This window comes from Hordeum vulgare, chromosome 5H (genome assembly GCF_904849725.1).
Source record: "Hordeum vulgare subsp. vulgare chromosome 5H, MorexV3_pseudomolecules_assembly, whole genome shotgun sequence".
NCBI lineage: Eukaryota > Viridiplantae > Streptophyta > Magnoliopsida > Poales > Poaceae > Hordeum > Hordeum vulgare.
In genome coordinates this window covers 114,601,277-114,619,107 of record NC_058522.1, presented here as the reverse complement: position 1 = coordinate 114,619,107, position 17,831 = coordinate 114,601,277, and the positions used below count along the sequence as shown (strand labels likewise).

At 42.5% G+C, this 17,831-nt stretch overlaps 1 protein-coding gene across 6 annotated transcripts; it reads right to left on the bottom strand.

The window, feature by feature from the left end:
* Positions 1–131: 131 nt before the first annotated feature.
* Positions 132–5,434, bottom strand: LOC123396014 (pentatricopeptide repeat-containing protein At4g13650). Of its 6 annotated transcripts, none has more exons than XM_045091044.1 (4): positions 2,302–5,434; positions 1,719–2,127; positions 625–1,618; positions 132–541 (listed from the first exon to the last, which is right to left on the bottom strand). In XM_045091044.1, the coding sequence occupies exon 1, from the start codon at positions 5,196–5,198 to the stop codon at positions 2,439–2,441; it is 2,760 nt and encodes a 919-aa protein (XP_044946979.1). In that variant the 5' UTR covers positions 5,199–5,434; the 3' UTR covers positions 132–541; positions 625–1,618; positions 1,719–2,127; positions 2,302–2,438. The 6 variants fall into 6 exon arrangements, with proteins under 6 accessions (XP_044946979.1, XP_044946978.1, XP_044946976.1 ...); XM_045091043.1 differs by having other exon boundaries at positions 132–704; positions 1,328–1,618; XM_045091041.1 differs by having other exon boundaries at positions 1,328–1,618.
* Between the last annotated feature and the right edge of the window lie 12,397 nt (positions 5,435–17,831).

The window sequence follows — 17,831 nt, the reverse complement described above, 5'->3', positions numbered from 1 at the left end:
CAGATAAATACAAGTATCAGGCACCAGGAGCTGACTTAGAAGATGGCCATGACAATTGTGGTGTTTCATCACAAGATAATGGTCCGGACGAAATCATTTCCACTCTTCAGGAAAAGGATGAGGAATCTATGGACAGGAAATTGCACGTAACTTTATTATCTCTTTGCGCGACAATATTTGATAAATTGATCAGTGACAAAGGTCATGATTAACTCCGCTGATCAAAGCAATTGTCTCAGAATATGCTGCATTTAGCTTTGTTGGGAAGCTCAGGGAGATGGTTAAAATAAACAGTAAGCCCACAGCTAATTGCCTGATGATAATGAAGATTATCAGCAAGATGGTAATATCAATGATGCAGCATGGAGGCTGGTACTTCAAAGAAAAACTGGACAGGTTTGACAGCTTGATAGAGTCTCTGTCTAGTGCTTCAGATGATATGTTAGCACTTGAGGGCTTCATGATTTTCGCTAGTGCTGATCGTCTTGCAATGAAGGAATTTGGCACTCTCGCTTCCCTAGTGAATGAAGCACGAGAACTTCTGGACAAAAATAAGAGGGAACATCAATCGGGAATTATACCAGCACCTTCCGTGTCAATGGAAGTCAGCTCATCGAGTAGTACCATGCACATTTAAGCATTTATACTCTGCTAGCTACCTGCCACCTGTGTTGTTCTTAGTACCTATTGTGGATTAGTTGATCCTGAGAAAAAAAGGGCAGAGATTATATGTATCATTCCCTGCCTGCTGTGGGCAGAATCATATTCGTAGTTTGTTTTCTATAAATGTGCATGTGTCATAGCTGAAGTTGCAAAGTGAAAATGTGGCTTCAATGGAGAGTACTTTTCTGAAGAAATCTGTGGTAGCAGCTAGCAGGTCAAGTGTATAGGCTATGGTTCATCTTCTAGGAGGTACTCGGCTCAAAAATTGTCTTCACTTGTTATGTTACTGGAGATTTCTTGATAAGGAACTCACAAATGTTTTTGTATGGACATTCACCTTACTGGCCATTCTATCAGCACATCATTCTTAATATGTGTTCTTGGTTTACACAATCTTCTTGTGTGTGACCTTGAAATTCTTTCAGAATTTTGTTCAAAGTTACCAGCTCCAGATTTAAGCTGCATCTGCCACTCCTATTCATCCATAGTATCATGGATTCATCCATGATACTTTGTTTTAGTACCGACAAGCAGCATGCTTCATATTTTAAACAAGATATGCACAATTCACACAGGAAATTGACTTCATGGTCAAATGGAAAAGTAGCTAACCCAGTCTTCTTCAAATGGCGAGTTAAGAACAAAGGCCCCGTTCGGAACTCACCTGACTACCTCAACTTCTAGATGCCAGCTTCTCCCCATCAATGCCAGTTGCCAGCTTCTCCGGTGGAGCCAGGAGAGTTCGGCCGGACGGGCTGGCAGCCCGGCGAGGAGGCTTGAGGCCCAATTCGGCTAGTGTTTGGGGCTTTGGGCCAGTCAGACTCGTCGACGCGGCGGGGAACGAACTGGTCTGGCGTAGATGCGGTGGGAGGCTTGTCGGAGTAGCTCATTCGGCCGCCACCGGCGAACACAAGGAGAAAGAGATGAAGCTCTTCTGGGGTGCGGCGGGAGAAACCTGCGGGTATGAGTTGAAAGAGTATTTTCAGTACGAAAGATTATTAAGATAGGGCTGTGCTCAGTCAGTAGTTTTAGAAGCCTCTCCGTCACTTGGTCACCTTCTATAGGACGTATGGCGCCGGCTTGGCTTCCACCTGCTGCAGGCACTCTGCATTCGCTGTGGCTGGGCCGAGTCCCGCAACTGAAACAGCTGCTACTGCGATGGCGGCGCCGTGGTTGTCCTCAGTTATATATGTTGCATTTCAATCGCAGCAGTTAATAGGGGCGTCATCGTGGATAAAGTCAGGAATTAGATCAATCTAGGGAAAACAAGCGCAGCGCCGGGGACATTGACGGATTTGGGGAGGACGAGAACGTGAAAGGCAGCATCATCGGCTGGTAGCATATGGACCTCAAGGAGAAGACCCATCAGTTTTTGACAGAAAATGTAAATAGTGCATATTGCCCTGGGAAATCGAAGGTGAGATGGGACTTGTACTGTTGCTTCCCGCACAAACCAAGTGGAGCCTTAAAGGTAAAACAACCGGTTTTAGAGTTCAGAGTTGAAATATGAACTTTTGCAATAGTTCAGGGTTGAAAAATGGACCTTTTTCAAAAAAAGATAATAGATGGTTACATAGATCCCTGAAACGGCATGGCGGCCACAAAGGTGAAAAAAGAGCATGTTATTGACACGAATACCTGTACTGTTTTGTGATGCTGATCGTGCCTGCTTCGAAATTTAGATATCTGCATGACAGGCCAACACCTTGATGATCACAAATGGAAACATAGGGGACTTCAGGAGGAGCACTTCAAGAACTTAACTTCAACACACTTCACCAGAAGTCTCCACATGAACAATTGCCATTGTTAAAATGGTGAAATCTGTACACATCTCGCAATACAATTTCTCTTCCCATGACTTCAGAGGTAAACTTCATCCAAGTGTGGCAATCATTGCAGACACGGAGATTCTTAATGACTCTAAGGGGCATAGAAGGAGGCAAACTCATCAATCCAAAGGCCACAGCTAACTTCTCGCTATGGACAAAAGCTGTGGGGTCCTTTTGTTCTTTCTCTTTTTCATGGAAAAGAAAATAGTTCCCTTGTATGTACCCTATTTTGGCTAACCTGTCGTCTAGGTCAGCCAAATACTTGTAAATCTGATGAGCCAATGGGTGCAACCGATCACCAACAAAGAAAGCATGAACCACATTCTTTACTTCAATCCAGCTACGGCCGGGTTCTTTTCTGACTCCTCTGTCTTTCATCATCTTTCTGACGTGATCCCTGCAAGCCCATTTCCCAGTAACAGCATATGCATTTGAAAGAAGGACATATGATGCTGAATCATGAGGCTCTAACTCCAGTAGATATTTGGCTGCAAGCTCTCCAATTTCGATGTTTTTGTGTACTCTACAAGCACTGAGAAGGGTTCTCCAAACCATTGCATTAGCAGATACGGGCATTTCCTCGACGAATTTCCTAGCCCGGTCAAGTTGCCCAGCTCGTCCAAGAATATCTACAACACAAGCATAATGATCAGGCCTTGGATGGATTCCATGCTCACTAGACATGGATTTGAAGTAACCAAGACCTTCCTCTACCAGACCCACATGACTGCAAGCAGCTAAAACGCCTATAAAGGTCACATCATTTGGTTTTAGACCTTCTTGCTTCATTTGATCAAATAGATCCAAAGCCTCTAGGCCCCATCCATGTTGTGAGCAACTTGTAATAATAGTATTCCATGACACATGGTTCCTTTCGGACATTTCAAAGAACTGCATCTTGGCATCTTCAATGCTGCCACATTTCCCATACAGTGAAATCAACGCATTGGCAACTTCAGTTTCAGAGGTGCAACCTGTTTTAATAACTGTAGCATGTATTTGCTTTCCTTGTTTTATATCTGCAAGGTTAGCTGATGCACTAATAGAGGATACAAAGGTGAACACGTTATACTTGACACCTGCTTGATACATCTTAATAAATACCTCAAGGGCCTCTTCATATAGACCACTCTGAGCAAAACCAGATACCATTCCATTCCATGTTATCTTGTCTTTATGTTCAATTGCCTCAAATAAAGAGAAGGCTTCTTTGCTTCTTCCACATCGTGCATAAAGGTTTACCAACGCATTCCAAATCGAAACATCTGCTGAATAACCAGACACGTAAACCCGAGAATGAATCTGCTGACCCTGACGCATTGCTTTCATTCCAGCACAAGCACTTATAGCACTTGCTAGCCCTATGTTATCAGGCCAAATTCCAAATAGCTGCATATCTTTGAATGTTTCAAGGGCCTCTTTGCAAAACTCATGTTGCACGTATCCAGCAATCATCGATGTCCAGGAGACCACATCTTTTGCTTCAAGAACTTCAAGAATTCTTCGAGCTTTATCAAGCCACCCGTATTTAGAATACATATCTATCAGTACACCACTGACATACATATCAGATTCAAAGCCCGTCTTTATGCTTAGTAAATGAATCTGCTCTCCAAGGTTAATTTCTCCAGCATAAGTGCAAGTCCTTAACAAGCATGGGTATGTGAATTCGTTAGGGCGTACCCCTGCAGCTACCATTTGACAAAAAAGGTCAAAAGATTTTGCTAGATCACTAATCTGCCCATATGCAACAAGCATCAAATTCCATAGCACTACATTTGTCCTATCACCCGATTTGAAGATCTCGAGGGCTTCCACAATAACTCCACATTTCACATAGAGATCAAGAAGCGAACCTTCAATTATGTAATCTGGAGACATGCCTGCTTTTAGCAAATAAGAATGAAGCTGCTTGCCTTTATTCAGATCCCCAATAGAGGCACAAGCTGCAAGAAGACTAGCAATGGTAACACAATCAGGTGTCCAGCCTGACAAGCGCATCTCCTCAAATATCTCCAAAGCACTCTCACCATTTCCACACTGAGCACGCTGCGAGATCAGCGTATTGAACGTTACTCTATCGCAGTACGGCATTTCAGAAAATACTCTTTCCGCCAGGCTTAAGGATCCGAACCGCAAGTACAGCGCAATAAGCGCATTCCCGACAACAGTTTCAGAGCACGACCCTTGCTTGTAAACTTGGGCATGAACCAACCGCCCTTGCTCAAAAAGTGCAGCTTTAGTGCAAGCACTGAGTACACTAGACAGAACGTAAGGCGTAGGAACAACCCCGGAGCAATGCATCTGGTGGTATAGCCCAACAGCTTCTTCTCCAAGACCATTCCGTGCATACCCTGACAACATGGCAACCCAAGAAACATTGTCCCTGGCAGATAGCTGCTCAAATACACGCCTCGCCCGCTGCACAAGCCCTTTTTTCGCGTACAAATCAATCAGCAGGTTGCCAGCGATCCGGTCTTCCCCGAGCCCGCATGTGATCGCCTTCGCGTGGATCACCGGAACAAGCGGCCAGTGCTTGACGCTGCCCCTGCACTCGCGCAAGGCGCACGCGAAGTCAACAGAGCCAAGGCCCCTGCACTGCCTGACCTTGGCTGCAAAGAGCGACAGGAGCTTCTCCGGATCTTCGTGCGCAAGGAACCCAGTGAGCGACTTGTTAAGTGAGGCCGCTGCCCGGCGCGTCATTGAGCCGAACACCTTGGGCGCGACTGGGTGGAGGACATTGTCCAAGTAGCTCGCTGGTTATACGATAGTGGGAGGGAGCACGCGCGATGCAGGGAGGTTGGGGGTGGTGGAGGAGGCCAGGTCGGCGGCCTGCGCCGGAGCGGCGGCTGCTGTGCGGCCTCAGGACGAGCTCGCTGAAGCGCGACTGCGCTAATCTGGCGCCGGTGAGCAGAGTTACCAGGATCCAGATGGCGACGTCTCACGATACTGTTTTATTTAGAGCATCTCCCGCGGCTCCCCCTTTCGCAGAAAAAGAAAAATCAAAGGTAAAGGAAAAGTTGTAAAAAAAAAACGATCTTCATCAGTTTTCCAGAGTATTTTCTTAGATTTCAGCACATATACCGGTCCGTTATAGCGGAAAAATTAATGTGTTCATTAAAATACTCATCATATTCAAGGCCATGGACAGTGGTGCGAAACTTTAATCTATTCACGAATCCGAATGACAAGAAGAACGAGTTGATAAAACGGAAGGATAATTACATGCTTCCGGGTCAACTTAAATGTGCTCGAGCTCAAAGAACTGTATTTGCTGGAAAGGCGATATACTTGGAGCAATGAAAAAAAACTCTCAACATTGAAAAAGCTAGACCACGTGTTCATCGCAAACTCATGGAAGGACATACACCCGTCGTGCTTACCCATAGCACTCGGTTCCACGGTTTCGGACCGTTGTCTGCTCCTCCTCGATCTAGATGCGGACTTTCATATTAATTCTTTTTTAAAGAAGGAACTTAGCCCCCGCCTTCTGCATCAATCGATGCGTGCAACCATTTTTATTACTATAGTATCAAACATAGTCTTAAATCCACAATGTTCTGAAGCTCAAAAGAAAAACAAAACAAAGATACAATGACAATATAATTGACATATTCGGCGTAGCTAAAAGCAGACTATGATGCCTATACACCTAGCTATTATTAGCACGTCATCCAAACCGGCTGAAGATAGCCCGTGCGACCATCTCCCATCGGTTGCATCCAATATCCATAAGCTCCCTCGAGTCTGCATGGCTGAGTAATGACGTACGGATCCAAGACGTTGCTCTGAAGATAACCTGCGAAAAGTTATAAAAGTTCTTACCACTAAAAATCATATCGTTCCTGGTATCCCATATAGCACAAAATAAAGCACGGACCCCAATTTTGATAATTTTTGATATTTTAACGTCTACTCCGTTGAGCCACGTTGTAAATAACGAGGTAATGCATGTGGGTGGGGTAACATTAAAAGCTATCTGAACAGTATGCCATAGTAGTTTTGCAAGGGTGCAGTCTAGAAATAGATGTCTTATTGTTTCATTCTGATCACAATAACAACAGTTAGGTCTTCCTCCCCATCTGCGTTTTATCAAGTTATCTTTGGTTAATACCACCCCTTTGTGTATAAACCACATAAAGATTTTAATCCTTAGAGGCACTTTGATATTCCAAATATGTATTGATATGGGCAGTGGTCCAGTGTTTATCAAATCCGTGTACATGGACTTTACTCAGAATACACCATTTGTAGCTAAAGTCCACCGAACATTGTATGTCTGATCAGATAATTGTACCTGCATAATTCTTCTGACCAGATGCAACCATGCAGTCCAGCGTCCTCCCACTAAAACTCGCCTGAAGTGCATATTGAGAGGGATCAATTGTAATATCGTGGACACATAGTCCTCTTTACGTTGTACAATATTATAAAGCATAGGATATTGAAGTGCTAAAGGAGTGTCCCCAAACCAAGTACCTTTCCAAAATCTTGTTGAGTTCCCATCAGCAACCATAAATTTGATCCGCTGAAAAAAAATCACCTTTATCTTCGTTAACCCTTTCCAGAACGGTGAGTCGGTTGCTCTAGAAGTGACTTGTGCCGAAGTCTTAGAGTGTAGGTATTTATTCCTTAATATTTGAATCCACATCTCGTCGGTCTCTGTGGATAACCTGTAGAGCCATTTAGAAAAGCAGGCGTCTATTCTTTACTTCCAAATTTTCAATGCCCAAACCCATCTAATCTTTTGGTCTACATATAATATCCCAACGTGTCAGCCTATATTTATTCTTAGCATCATCACTTTGCCAGAAGAAACGTGATCTGTAAAAACTAGTCTTTTTCGTACCCCTATTGGTACTTCAAAGAAAGACAATAGGAACATGGGCAGGCTTGTTAACACAGAGTTAATTAGTACTAGCCTCCCTCCATATGACATAAGCTTGCCCTTCCAACAACTTTCTTGAATCTATCTTCAATACATTTCCATTCCTTATTCGTCACTCTTCTATGATGAATAGGAATTCCTAGATAGCTAAACGGTAGTGATCTCATTTCACATCCAAATAGTTGTCTGTACGCATTTTGCTCCTTGTTTGCCTTCCCAAAGCAGAAATGCTCGCTTTTGTTGAAATTAATTTTCAGCCCCGAAAGTTGTTCAAATAAGCATAAAAGTAATTTCATATTTCTCTCTTTAGCCATATCGTGTTCCATGAAAATTATCGCATCGTCCGCATATTGCAGTATAGATACTCCCCCGTCTACGAGGTGCGGAATAAGGCCTCCCACTTGACCTTTTCCTTTGGCCCGAGAAATAAGTATTGTCAACATGTCTGCTACAATGTTGAACAACAATGGGGACATGGAATCACCTTGTCTTAATCCCTTGTGTGTTTGAAAAAAGTGTCCAATGTCATCATTGACTTTAACTCCCACACCGCCTTTCTGTATGAAAGCATCCACCTGATCTCTCCATCTTTCGTTGAATCCTTTCATACGTAATGCCTGTTGAAGAAATGGCCATTTGACTTTATCATATGCTTTCTCGAAATTCACCTTAAAGATAACCCCATCTAGTTTCTTTGTATGAATTTCGTTTAGCGTTTCATGCAGGACCACAACCCCCTCTAAGATGTGTCCCCAGGCATAAACGTCATATTTGTTGGTTGTACCACTGAATGAGCTATCTTCGTTAACCTATTCGTGCCAACCTTTGTAAAAAAATTGAAGCTGACATTGAGCAAACATATTGGTCTGAACTGCTCGATGTGTACAATCTCCGCCTTCTTTGGCAACAACGTAATTGTTCCAAAGTTAAGGTGGAATAACTGTAACTGGCCATTAAATAGATCTTTAAATATAGGCAAAAAATCACCTTTAATGATATGCGAGCATTTTTTATAAAATCCCGCTGGAAACCCATCGGGCCCCGGAGCCTTATTTTGTTTCATTTGTGCTATTGAATCGTACACCTCCTGCTCGGTAAATGGGGTTGATAGTACCTCATTCTCATCTGAATTGAGTTGAGTTATATCATGATTTGTGCTTTCATCCAAGGAAACCCAAGTCTCCTATGGTGCACCAAATAATTTCTTGTAATATTCAGATATATATAATTTCAAATTCTCATGACCTACTATTGTTCCTTCATATTGCTCAAGCTGAGTTATTTTTTCTTTCTATGTTTGCCATTTGCAATCATGTGAAAGAATTGTGTGTTATTGTCTCCATAAACAACCTTTGTCACCTTAGCTCGGAGTGCCCATTTCATCTCCTCCTCTCTCAGTAATGTTTGCAACTTCATCTCAGCATTAATCTTGTTATTTCTATCAGTCTGATTGAGCTGGGCAGACTCAGCTTTCACATCTAATTCATCAATAAAACAGATGAGTCTATCTTTTTCCTTTTTATATATGCCGCTCTGATTTTTCGCCCATCCTCTCAAGAACTGGCGCAAATTTCGAATTTTGTTTTGCCATCTATCTATATTCATAGATCCACTCGAATCCCTAGTCCATTCGTTAGCTATTAGATCCATAAATCCTTCTCTTTCAAACCAACTTAGCTCAAAAGAGAAGGCATTACTATTTACCACATAGTTTGCATCCCCTGAGTCAACTATGAGAGGTGTGTGATCTGAAATTCATCTTTGTAAGGCCCGTACCGAAACCAACGGGTACTTCTGCTCCCATTCGGCACTGGTCAGTACTCGGTCCAACTTCTCATACGTTGGTACCGGTAATGAGTTCGCCCATGTGAATTGTCTACCAATGAGGTCAACCTCCCTCAAATCGAGACTCTCAATAACCATGTTGAACATAAGTGACTGATACGTCCATTTTGCATCATGTTTTCATGTTGATATCTATCACTTCTTTGGCTGTTATTTCACTTCGCGGTACTATTCTTATGCCTTTTTTCTCTTATTTTGCAAGGTTTACATGAAGAAGGAGAATACCGGCAACTGGAATTCTGACCTGAAAGTGGAGCAAAGTTGAGATACCTATTCTGCGCAACTCCAAACGCCGTGAAAATCAACGAGGATTTTTTTCCCGATTTATCAAAAATACTGGGCCGAAGAAGTGCCAGAGGGGGGCGTGTAGGTGGCCACAAGCCTGCACGGCGCGGCCACCCCCCCCCCCAGGCCGCGCCATGAGGGCTTGTGGGCACCCTGCACGCCCACTTCCCCCCTCTTTTGCTATATGAAGGGTTTCATCCAGGAAAAAATCAGGGAGGAGCTTTTTCGTGGTTTCGCCGCCGCCACGAGGCGGAACTTGAGCAGAACCAATCTAGAGCTCTGGCAGGGCGATCCTGCCGGGGAAACTTCCCTCCCGGAGGGGGAAATCGTCGTCATCGTCATCACCAACACTCCTCTCATGGGAGGGGACTCGTCACCATCAACATCTTCATCAGCACCATCTCATCTCCAAACCCTAGTTCATCTCTTGTAACCAATCTCCGTCTCGCGACTCCGATTGGTACTTGTAAGGTTGCTAGTAGTGTTGATCACTCTTTGTAGTTGATGCTAGTTGGATTACTTGGTGGAAGAGTTTATGTTCAGATCCTTGATGCTACTCATTACCTCTCTGGTCATGAATATGATTATGCTTTGTGAGTAGTTACTTTTGTTCCTGAGGACATGGGATAAGTCATGTTAATAGTAGTCATGTGAATTTGGTATTCGTTCGATATTTTGGTGTCTTGTATGTTGTTTTTCCTCTAGTGGTGTTATGTGAACGTCGACTACATAAAACTTCACCATTATTTGGGCCTACAGGAAGGCATTGGGAAGTGGTAAGTAGATGATGGGTTGCTAGAGTGACAGAAACTTAAACCCTACTTTATGCGTTGCTTCGTAAGGGGCTGATTTGGATCCACTAGTTTAATGCTATGGTTAGACTTTGTCTTAATTCTTCTTTCATAGTTGCGGATGCTTGCAAGAGGGGTTAATCATAAGTGGGATGTTTGTCCAAGTAAGGGCAGTACCCAAGCGCCGGTCAACCCACATATCAAACTATCAAAGTAACGAACGCGAATCATATGAACATGATGAAACTAACATGACAGAAATTCCCGTGTGTCCTCGGGAGCGTTTTTCCTCCTATAAGACTTTGTCCAGGCTTGTCCCTTGCTACAAAAGGGATTGGGCCACTTTGTTGCACCGTTGCTACTTTTTTTACTTGTTTCTCGCTACGAATCATCTCACCACACAATCACTTGTTACCGACAATTTCAGTGCCTCCAGATTTTACCTTGCTGAAAACCACTTGCCAGATCCTTCTGCTCCTCGTTGGGTTCGACACTCTTAATTATCGAAAGGACTACGATTGATCCCCTATACTTGTGGGTCATCAAGACTCTTTTCTGGCGCCGTTGCCGGGGAGTGAAGCGCCTTTGGTAAGTGGAACTTGGTAAGGAAACATTCATATAGTGTGCTAAAATTTATTGTCACTTGTCACTATGGATACTAATCCTTTGAGGGGCTTGTTCGGGGTATCTTCACCTCGAACGGAATCACAAATAGTTGCTCCTCAACCTGCTGCACCTACTGAAAATATTTTCTTTGAATTTCCTTCGGGTATACTTGAGAAACTGTTGGATAATCCTTTTACAGGAGATGGGACATCACATCCAGACTTGCATCTGATCTATGTAGATGAAGTTTGTGGTTTATTTAAGCTTGCAGGTGTGCCCGTGGATGAGGTCAAGAAGAAGGTATTTCCTGTATCTTTGAATGATAAGGCCTTGACATGGTATAGGCTATGTGATGATACTGGATCATGGGACTACAATCGGTTGAAATTGGAATTTCATCAAAAGTTTTATACTATGCATTTAGTACATCGTGATCGGAATTATATTTATAATTTTTGGCCTCGTGACAGAGAAAGCATCGCTCAAGCTTCGGGGATTCTGAAATCAATGTTATATTCATGCCCCAATCATGAGCTCTCGAGAGAAATTATCATTCAGAACTTCTATGCTCGGCTTTCTCATGATGATCGCACCATGCTTGACACTTCTTGTACCGGTTCTTTTATGAAGAGAGATATTAACTTCAGATGGAATTTATTGGAGAGAATTAAACGCAACTCTGAAGACTGGGAGCTTGAAGAAGGTAAGGAGTCAGGTATGAATTTCACGTTTGATTGCGTTAAATCCTTTGTTGAGACAAATACCTTTAGTGATTTTAGCGCTAAGTATGGACTTGACTCTGAGATAGTAGCTTCATTGTGTGAATCCTTTGATGCTCATATTGATCTCCCCAAAGAGAAGTGGTTTCAATATCATCCTCCTTTAGAAGTCGATGTAGTTAAACCCACTCCAGTTGAAGAGAGAGTCATTGCCTATAATGATCCTGTGGTTCCCAGTGCTTACATTGAGAAACCACCTTTCCCTGTTAGGATAAAGGATCATTCTAAAGCTTCAACTGTCATACGTAGAGGCTATATTAGAACACCTACACCCCCTGAGAAAATTAGAGTTGAACCTAGCATTGCTATTATCAAAGATCTTCTGTCTAAAGAAGTTGAGGGACATAATATTCACTTCTGTGAAGATGCTGCTAGAATTGCTAAACCTCACGTTAGAGACAAACATAGGCCTGTTGTTGGCATGCCTGTGGTTTCTGTTAAGATAGGAGATCATTGTTATCATGGTTTATGTGACGTGGGTGCTAGTGTTAGTGCAATACCTCAATCCTTATACGATGAAATCAAAGATGAGATTGCACCTGTTGAGATAGAACCTATAGATGTCACTATTCAACTTGCCAATAGAGATACTATCTGCCCTGTAGGAATTGTTAGGGATGTTCAAGTCTTGTGTGGTAAAACGAAGTATCCTGCTGATTTCCTCGTTCTTGCTACCGCACAAGATAGCTTCTGTCCCATCATATTTGGTAGACCTTTTCTCAATACCGTCAATGCTCATATTGATTGTGAGAAGCAAACTGTCACTGTTGGCTTTGAAGGTGTGTCACATGAGTTCAATTTCTCTAAGTTTGGTAGACAACCTCATGAAAAGGAGTTGCCTAGTAGGGATGAAACTATTGCCTTAGCCTCTGTTGCCGTGCCTCCTACTGATCCCTTAGAGCAATACTTGCTTGAGCATGAAAATGATATGCATATGGATGAAAGGGATGAAATAGATAGAGTTGTCTTAGAACAATATCCTATCCTTAAGAATAACTTGCCTGTTGAACTGCTTGGGGATCCACCCCCACCAAAGGGTGATCCTGTGTTCGAGCTTAAACAGTTGCCTGATACTCTTAAGTATGCCTATCTTGATGAAAAGGAGATATATCCTGTCATTATTAGTGCTAGCCTCTCGGAGCATGAAGAAAAGAAGTTGCTAAAAACTCTGAGGAAGCACCGTGCTTCTATAGGATATACTCTTGATGATCTTAAGGGCATTAGTCCCACTCTATGCTAGCACAAGATCAAAACTGATCCTGAATTCAAACCAGTTGCTGATCATCAAAGGAGATTAAATCCTAAGATGAAAGAAGTAGTAAGAAAAGAAATAATAAAGCTCCTGGAAGCAGATATTATCTATCTTTTTGCTCATAGCGATTGGGTGAGTCCGGTGCATTGCGTTCCTAAGAAGGGAGGCATTACCGTCGTCCCTAATGATAAGGATGAATTGATCCCACAGAGGATTATTTGGCTATAGGATGGTGATCGATTTCAGGAAACTGAATAAAGCCACTAGGAAAGATCATTACCCTTTGCCTTTTATCGACCAAATGCTAGAAAGGCTGTCCAAACACACACACTTCTGCTTTCTAGACGGTTATTCTGGTTTCTCCCAAATACCAGTTGCACAATCTGATCAGGAGAAAACCACTTTCACCTGCCCTTTCGGTACCTTTGCTTATAGACGTATGCCTTTTGGCTTATGTAATGCACATGCCACCTTCCAAAGATGTATGATGGCTATATTCTCAGACTTTTGTGAAAAGATTGTTGAGGTTTTCATGGATGACTTCTCCGTTTACGGGTCTTCCTTTGATGATTGCCTCAGCAACCTTGATCGAGTCTTGCAGAGATGTAAAGACACCAATCTTGTCTTGAATTGGGAGAAGTGCCACTTTATGGTTAATGAAGGCATCGTCTTAGGACATAAAATTTCTAAAAGAGGTATCGAAGTCGATAAGGCTAAGGTTCATGCAATCGAGAAAATGCCATACCCCACAGATATCAAAGGTATAAGAAGTTTCCTTAGTCATGCTGGTTTCTATAGAAGGTTCATTAAAGACTTCTCTTAGATTTCTAGGCCTCTTACCAATCTCTTGCAAAAGGATATTCCTTTTTTTTGACGATGATTGTGAGGAAGCCTTCGAAATACTTAAGAGGGCTTTAATAACTTCACCTATTGTTCAACCGCCTGATTGGAACTTGCCTTTTGAGATCATGTGTGACGCTAGCGATTATGCTGTTGGTGCTGTCCTAGGGCAAAGAGTTGATAATAAGTTGAATGTTATTCACTATGCTAGTAAAACTCTAGACAGTGCCGAGAGAAACTATGCAACTACGGAGAAGGAATTTTTAGCAGTCGTGTTTGCGTGTGAAAAGTTCAGGTCTTACATAGTTGATTCCAAAGTCACTATTCACATTGATCATGCTGCTATTAAGTACCTCATGGAGAAGAAGGACGCTAAACCTAGACTTATCAGATGGGTTCTCTTTCTACAAGAATTTGATTTGCACATTGTCAACAAGAAGGGTGCTGATAACCCCGTAGCAGATAACTTGTCTAGGTTGGAGAACGTTCTTGATGACCCACAACCTATTGATCATAGCTTTCCCGATGAGCAATTGAATGTCATCAATGCTTCATGTAGTGCACCGTGGTATGCTGATTATGCAAACTATATCGTTGCCAAATACATACCACCTAGTTTCACGTACCAGCAAAAGAAGAAATTCTTCTTTGACTTGAGACATTACTTTTGGGATGATCCTCACCTTTATAAGGAAGGAGTAGATGGTGTTATTAGACGTTGTGTACCTGAACATGAACAGGGACAGATCCTACAGAAGTGTCACTCCGAGGCCTACGGAGGACATCATGCGGGAAATAGAACTGCACACAAGGTATTGCAATCAGGTTTCTATTGGCCCACTCTCTTCAAGGATGCCCGTAAGTTTGTCTTGTCTTGTGACGAATGTCAAAGAATAGGTAATATTAGCAAACGTCAGGAAATGCCTATGAACTATTCACTTGTCATTGAACCATTTGATGTCTGGGGCTTTGATTATATGGGACCTTTTCCTAAATCCAACGGGTATACGCATATCTTAGTTGCTGTTGATTACGTCACTAAGTGGGTAGAAGCTATCCCCACTAGTAGTGTTGATCACAACACCTCTATCAAGATGCTGAAAGAAGTTATCTTCCCTTGATTTGGAGTCCCTAGATATCTAATGACCGACGGTGGTTCACACGTAATTCATGGTGCTTTCCGTAAAACGCTTGCTAAGTACGATGTCAACCATAAAATTGCGTCTCCCTACCACCCTCAGTCCAGTGGTCAAGTAGAGCTAAGTAATAGAGAAATTAAACTAATTCTGCAAAAGACTGTCAACGGGTCTAGAAAGAATTGGTCTAAGAAGCTCGATGATGCACTGTGGGCTTATAGAACTGCCTATAAGAATCCCATGGGCATGTCTCCGTACAAAATGGTGTATGGTAAAGCATGTCATTTACCTCTTGAGCTAGAGCATAAAGCTTATTGGGTAATCAAAGAGCTCAACTTTGAATTCAAACTTGCCGGTGAGAAGAGGTTATTTGATATTAGCTCGCTTGATGAGTGGAGAACTCAGGCATATGAGAATGCCAAGCTGTTCAAAGAGAAGGTTAAGAGGTGGCATGGTAAGAGGATACAAAAGCATGAGTTCAACATAGGTGATTATGTCTTGCTATATAACTCTCGTTTAAGATTCTTTGCAGGCAAGCTTCTCTCTAAATGGCAAGGTCCCTATGTTGTTGAGGAAGTATATCGTTCCGGTGCTATCAAGATCAACAACAGGGAAGGTAATTGTCCGAGAGTGGTAAATGGGAAGAGAATCAAGCATTATATCTTAGGTACTCCCATAAATGTTGAAAGCAATATCATCAATACCATAACTCCGGAAGAATACCTAAGGGACAGTTATCAGCCTGTTTCAGACTCCGAAAACGAAGAGGTATGTGATTTGGTAAGAAAACAGAGTCCAAAACTTTTCAAGTAGGAAATTTTCTCCGTTTTGGAATATTTGAAAAATAAAAAAAATGGAAGTAGTCCGGAAAGTGCGCGAGGAGGCGACAAGCCTGCACGTAGCGGGCCCACCCCCTGGCCGCGCCGTGAGGGCTTGTGGCCACCTCGTGCGCCTCCCGGACTCCGTTTTCGTGCAGGGGACTCTTTCTGGTCTGGAAAAAACCATTATATATACTCCCGTTTGGTCTAACCCCTGCATCACGCAGATTTCCTCTATTTTTCGTTTCGAGCCTGTTTTCTGCCGCAGATCTAGGTCAAGATGTCTTCTCAGGATTCAGAGGGGGAGAGCTATGTGGCTGATTACCTTGCTAATCCCAAGGTCTATGGGGATTTTGATCCTTATGGCTGGACCTCTGAGGAGGAAGAATATTATGATCCCAAGGGGAAGGAACAAACAAGTTCCGATGAAGAGGAGGCTCCTCTACCTCAACCTGGACGCATGCATGTGGAGTTCAAGAAGTCGAGCCTCCCTGACTCAATAAAGAAGCCTAAGACCTTGTTTATCCCTTCTCGTTTCTTGCAGGAGAGTAAGAAGGAACTATGCCAAAGAGTGTTGAATCTTGAGGAGGAAAATGATGATCTGAGGGAGTAGAACTTTATGCTCAAGTGGAAATTAGACAAGCTCAAGACCGCTTCAACAACTCCACCACCACCACCGCCAAAGGAAGACAACTGAGCATTGGCATGGGCAATCCCCTTGCCTTGTGCCAAGCTTGGGGGAGTTGCCCTGGTATCCTATCACCATCACATATTTTGCCTTTACCTTGGTTTTAGTTTTCCTTTTCAGTTTTCTCTTTCTCTTGTAGTTTAAAAGTCTTAGTGTTTTAGTCTTGAGTCTTGCTTTGTCTCACCCCTGATGTATTCTTGCTCGTGAGCCATATAATAAAGAGTGTCTTAGTTGAAGGGCTTTGCCTCTTGCCATGATCAAAAGAGTGAGAATAGAACAAAAGCATGAAAGATCATGTAATGATCTTATGGGAAGTGATGGCTTCACATATAAAAAGAATGAGGATTGAAACTTGTTGAGGGTAGGCAAACGTAGGCCTTGGTCATTGTTGCAATTAATAGGAAGTGATAAAGAAGGAGAGGTTCACATATAAATATATCATCTCTGACACCATCTATGATTGTGAACATTCACTAAACTATTGCATGCCTAGAAGTAGATGTTGGACAAGGAAGACAACATAACGAATTGTGTTTGCTTGGCTCCAAACAATGCTATATGATTAGAGATCCCTTAGCATGTGACGATTGCTTCCACCTCATATTAGCCAAACCTCCCGCACTAAGTAGAGATACTACTTGTGCATCCATAAACCATCAACCCAGTTTTGCCATGAGTGTCCACCATACCTACCTATGGATTGAATAAGATCCCTCAAGTAAGTTGCCATCGGTCCAAGCAATAAAAAATGCTCACTAATATGTATGATCTATTAGTGTGTGGAAAATAAGCTTTATACGAACCTGTGATGAGGAAGACATAAAAGCGACAGACTGGATAATAAAGTTCTTTATCACAGTGGGCAATATAAAGTGGCATTCCTCCGCACTAAGAGGACACACATCCAAACCTCAAAAGCGCATGACAACCTCTGCTTCCCTCTGCGAAGGGCCTATCTTGTACCTTTACTTTTTGCCCTTGAAAGAGTCATGGTGATCTTCACCAATTCCTTATTTCACCTTCATCTTGGCTAACGTCATATGCTTGGGAAAGATCTATATTCATATGTCAACTTGGAGGTAAGTATTCATGAAGTATTATTGTTGACATTACCCTTGAGGTAAGCAGTTGGGAGGCAAAACTATAAGCCCCTATCTTTCTCGGTGTCCAGCTGAAACTTTGATCTCATGAGTACCACGTGAGTTGTAGCAATTGTAGAGAACGAAAGAATGATTGAGTATGTGGATTTGCTTTACAAGCTCTTATTTGACTCTTTCTGATGTTGTGATAAATTGCAATTGCTTCAATGACTAAAGGCTATCGGTTGTTACTTATCGTAAGGTTCTTGATCCATGCTTTACTTTGTGAAGGAATTATCACTTTAACATGAGAGATTATATGTTGGTAT

Bases quoted from the DNA above. Each gene is read 5' to 3' on its own strand.
- LOC123396014 (XM_045091042.1), bottom strand. From the start codon at position 5,198: ATGACGCGCCGGGCAGCGGCCTCACTTAACAAGTCGCTCACTGGGTTC.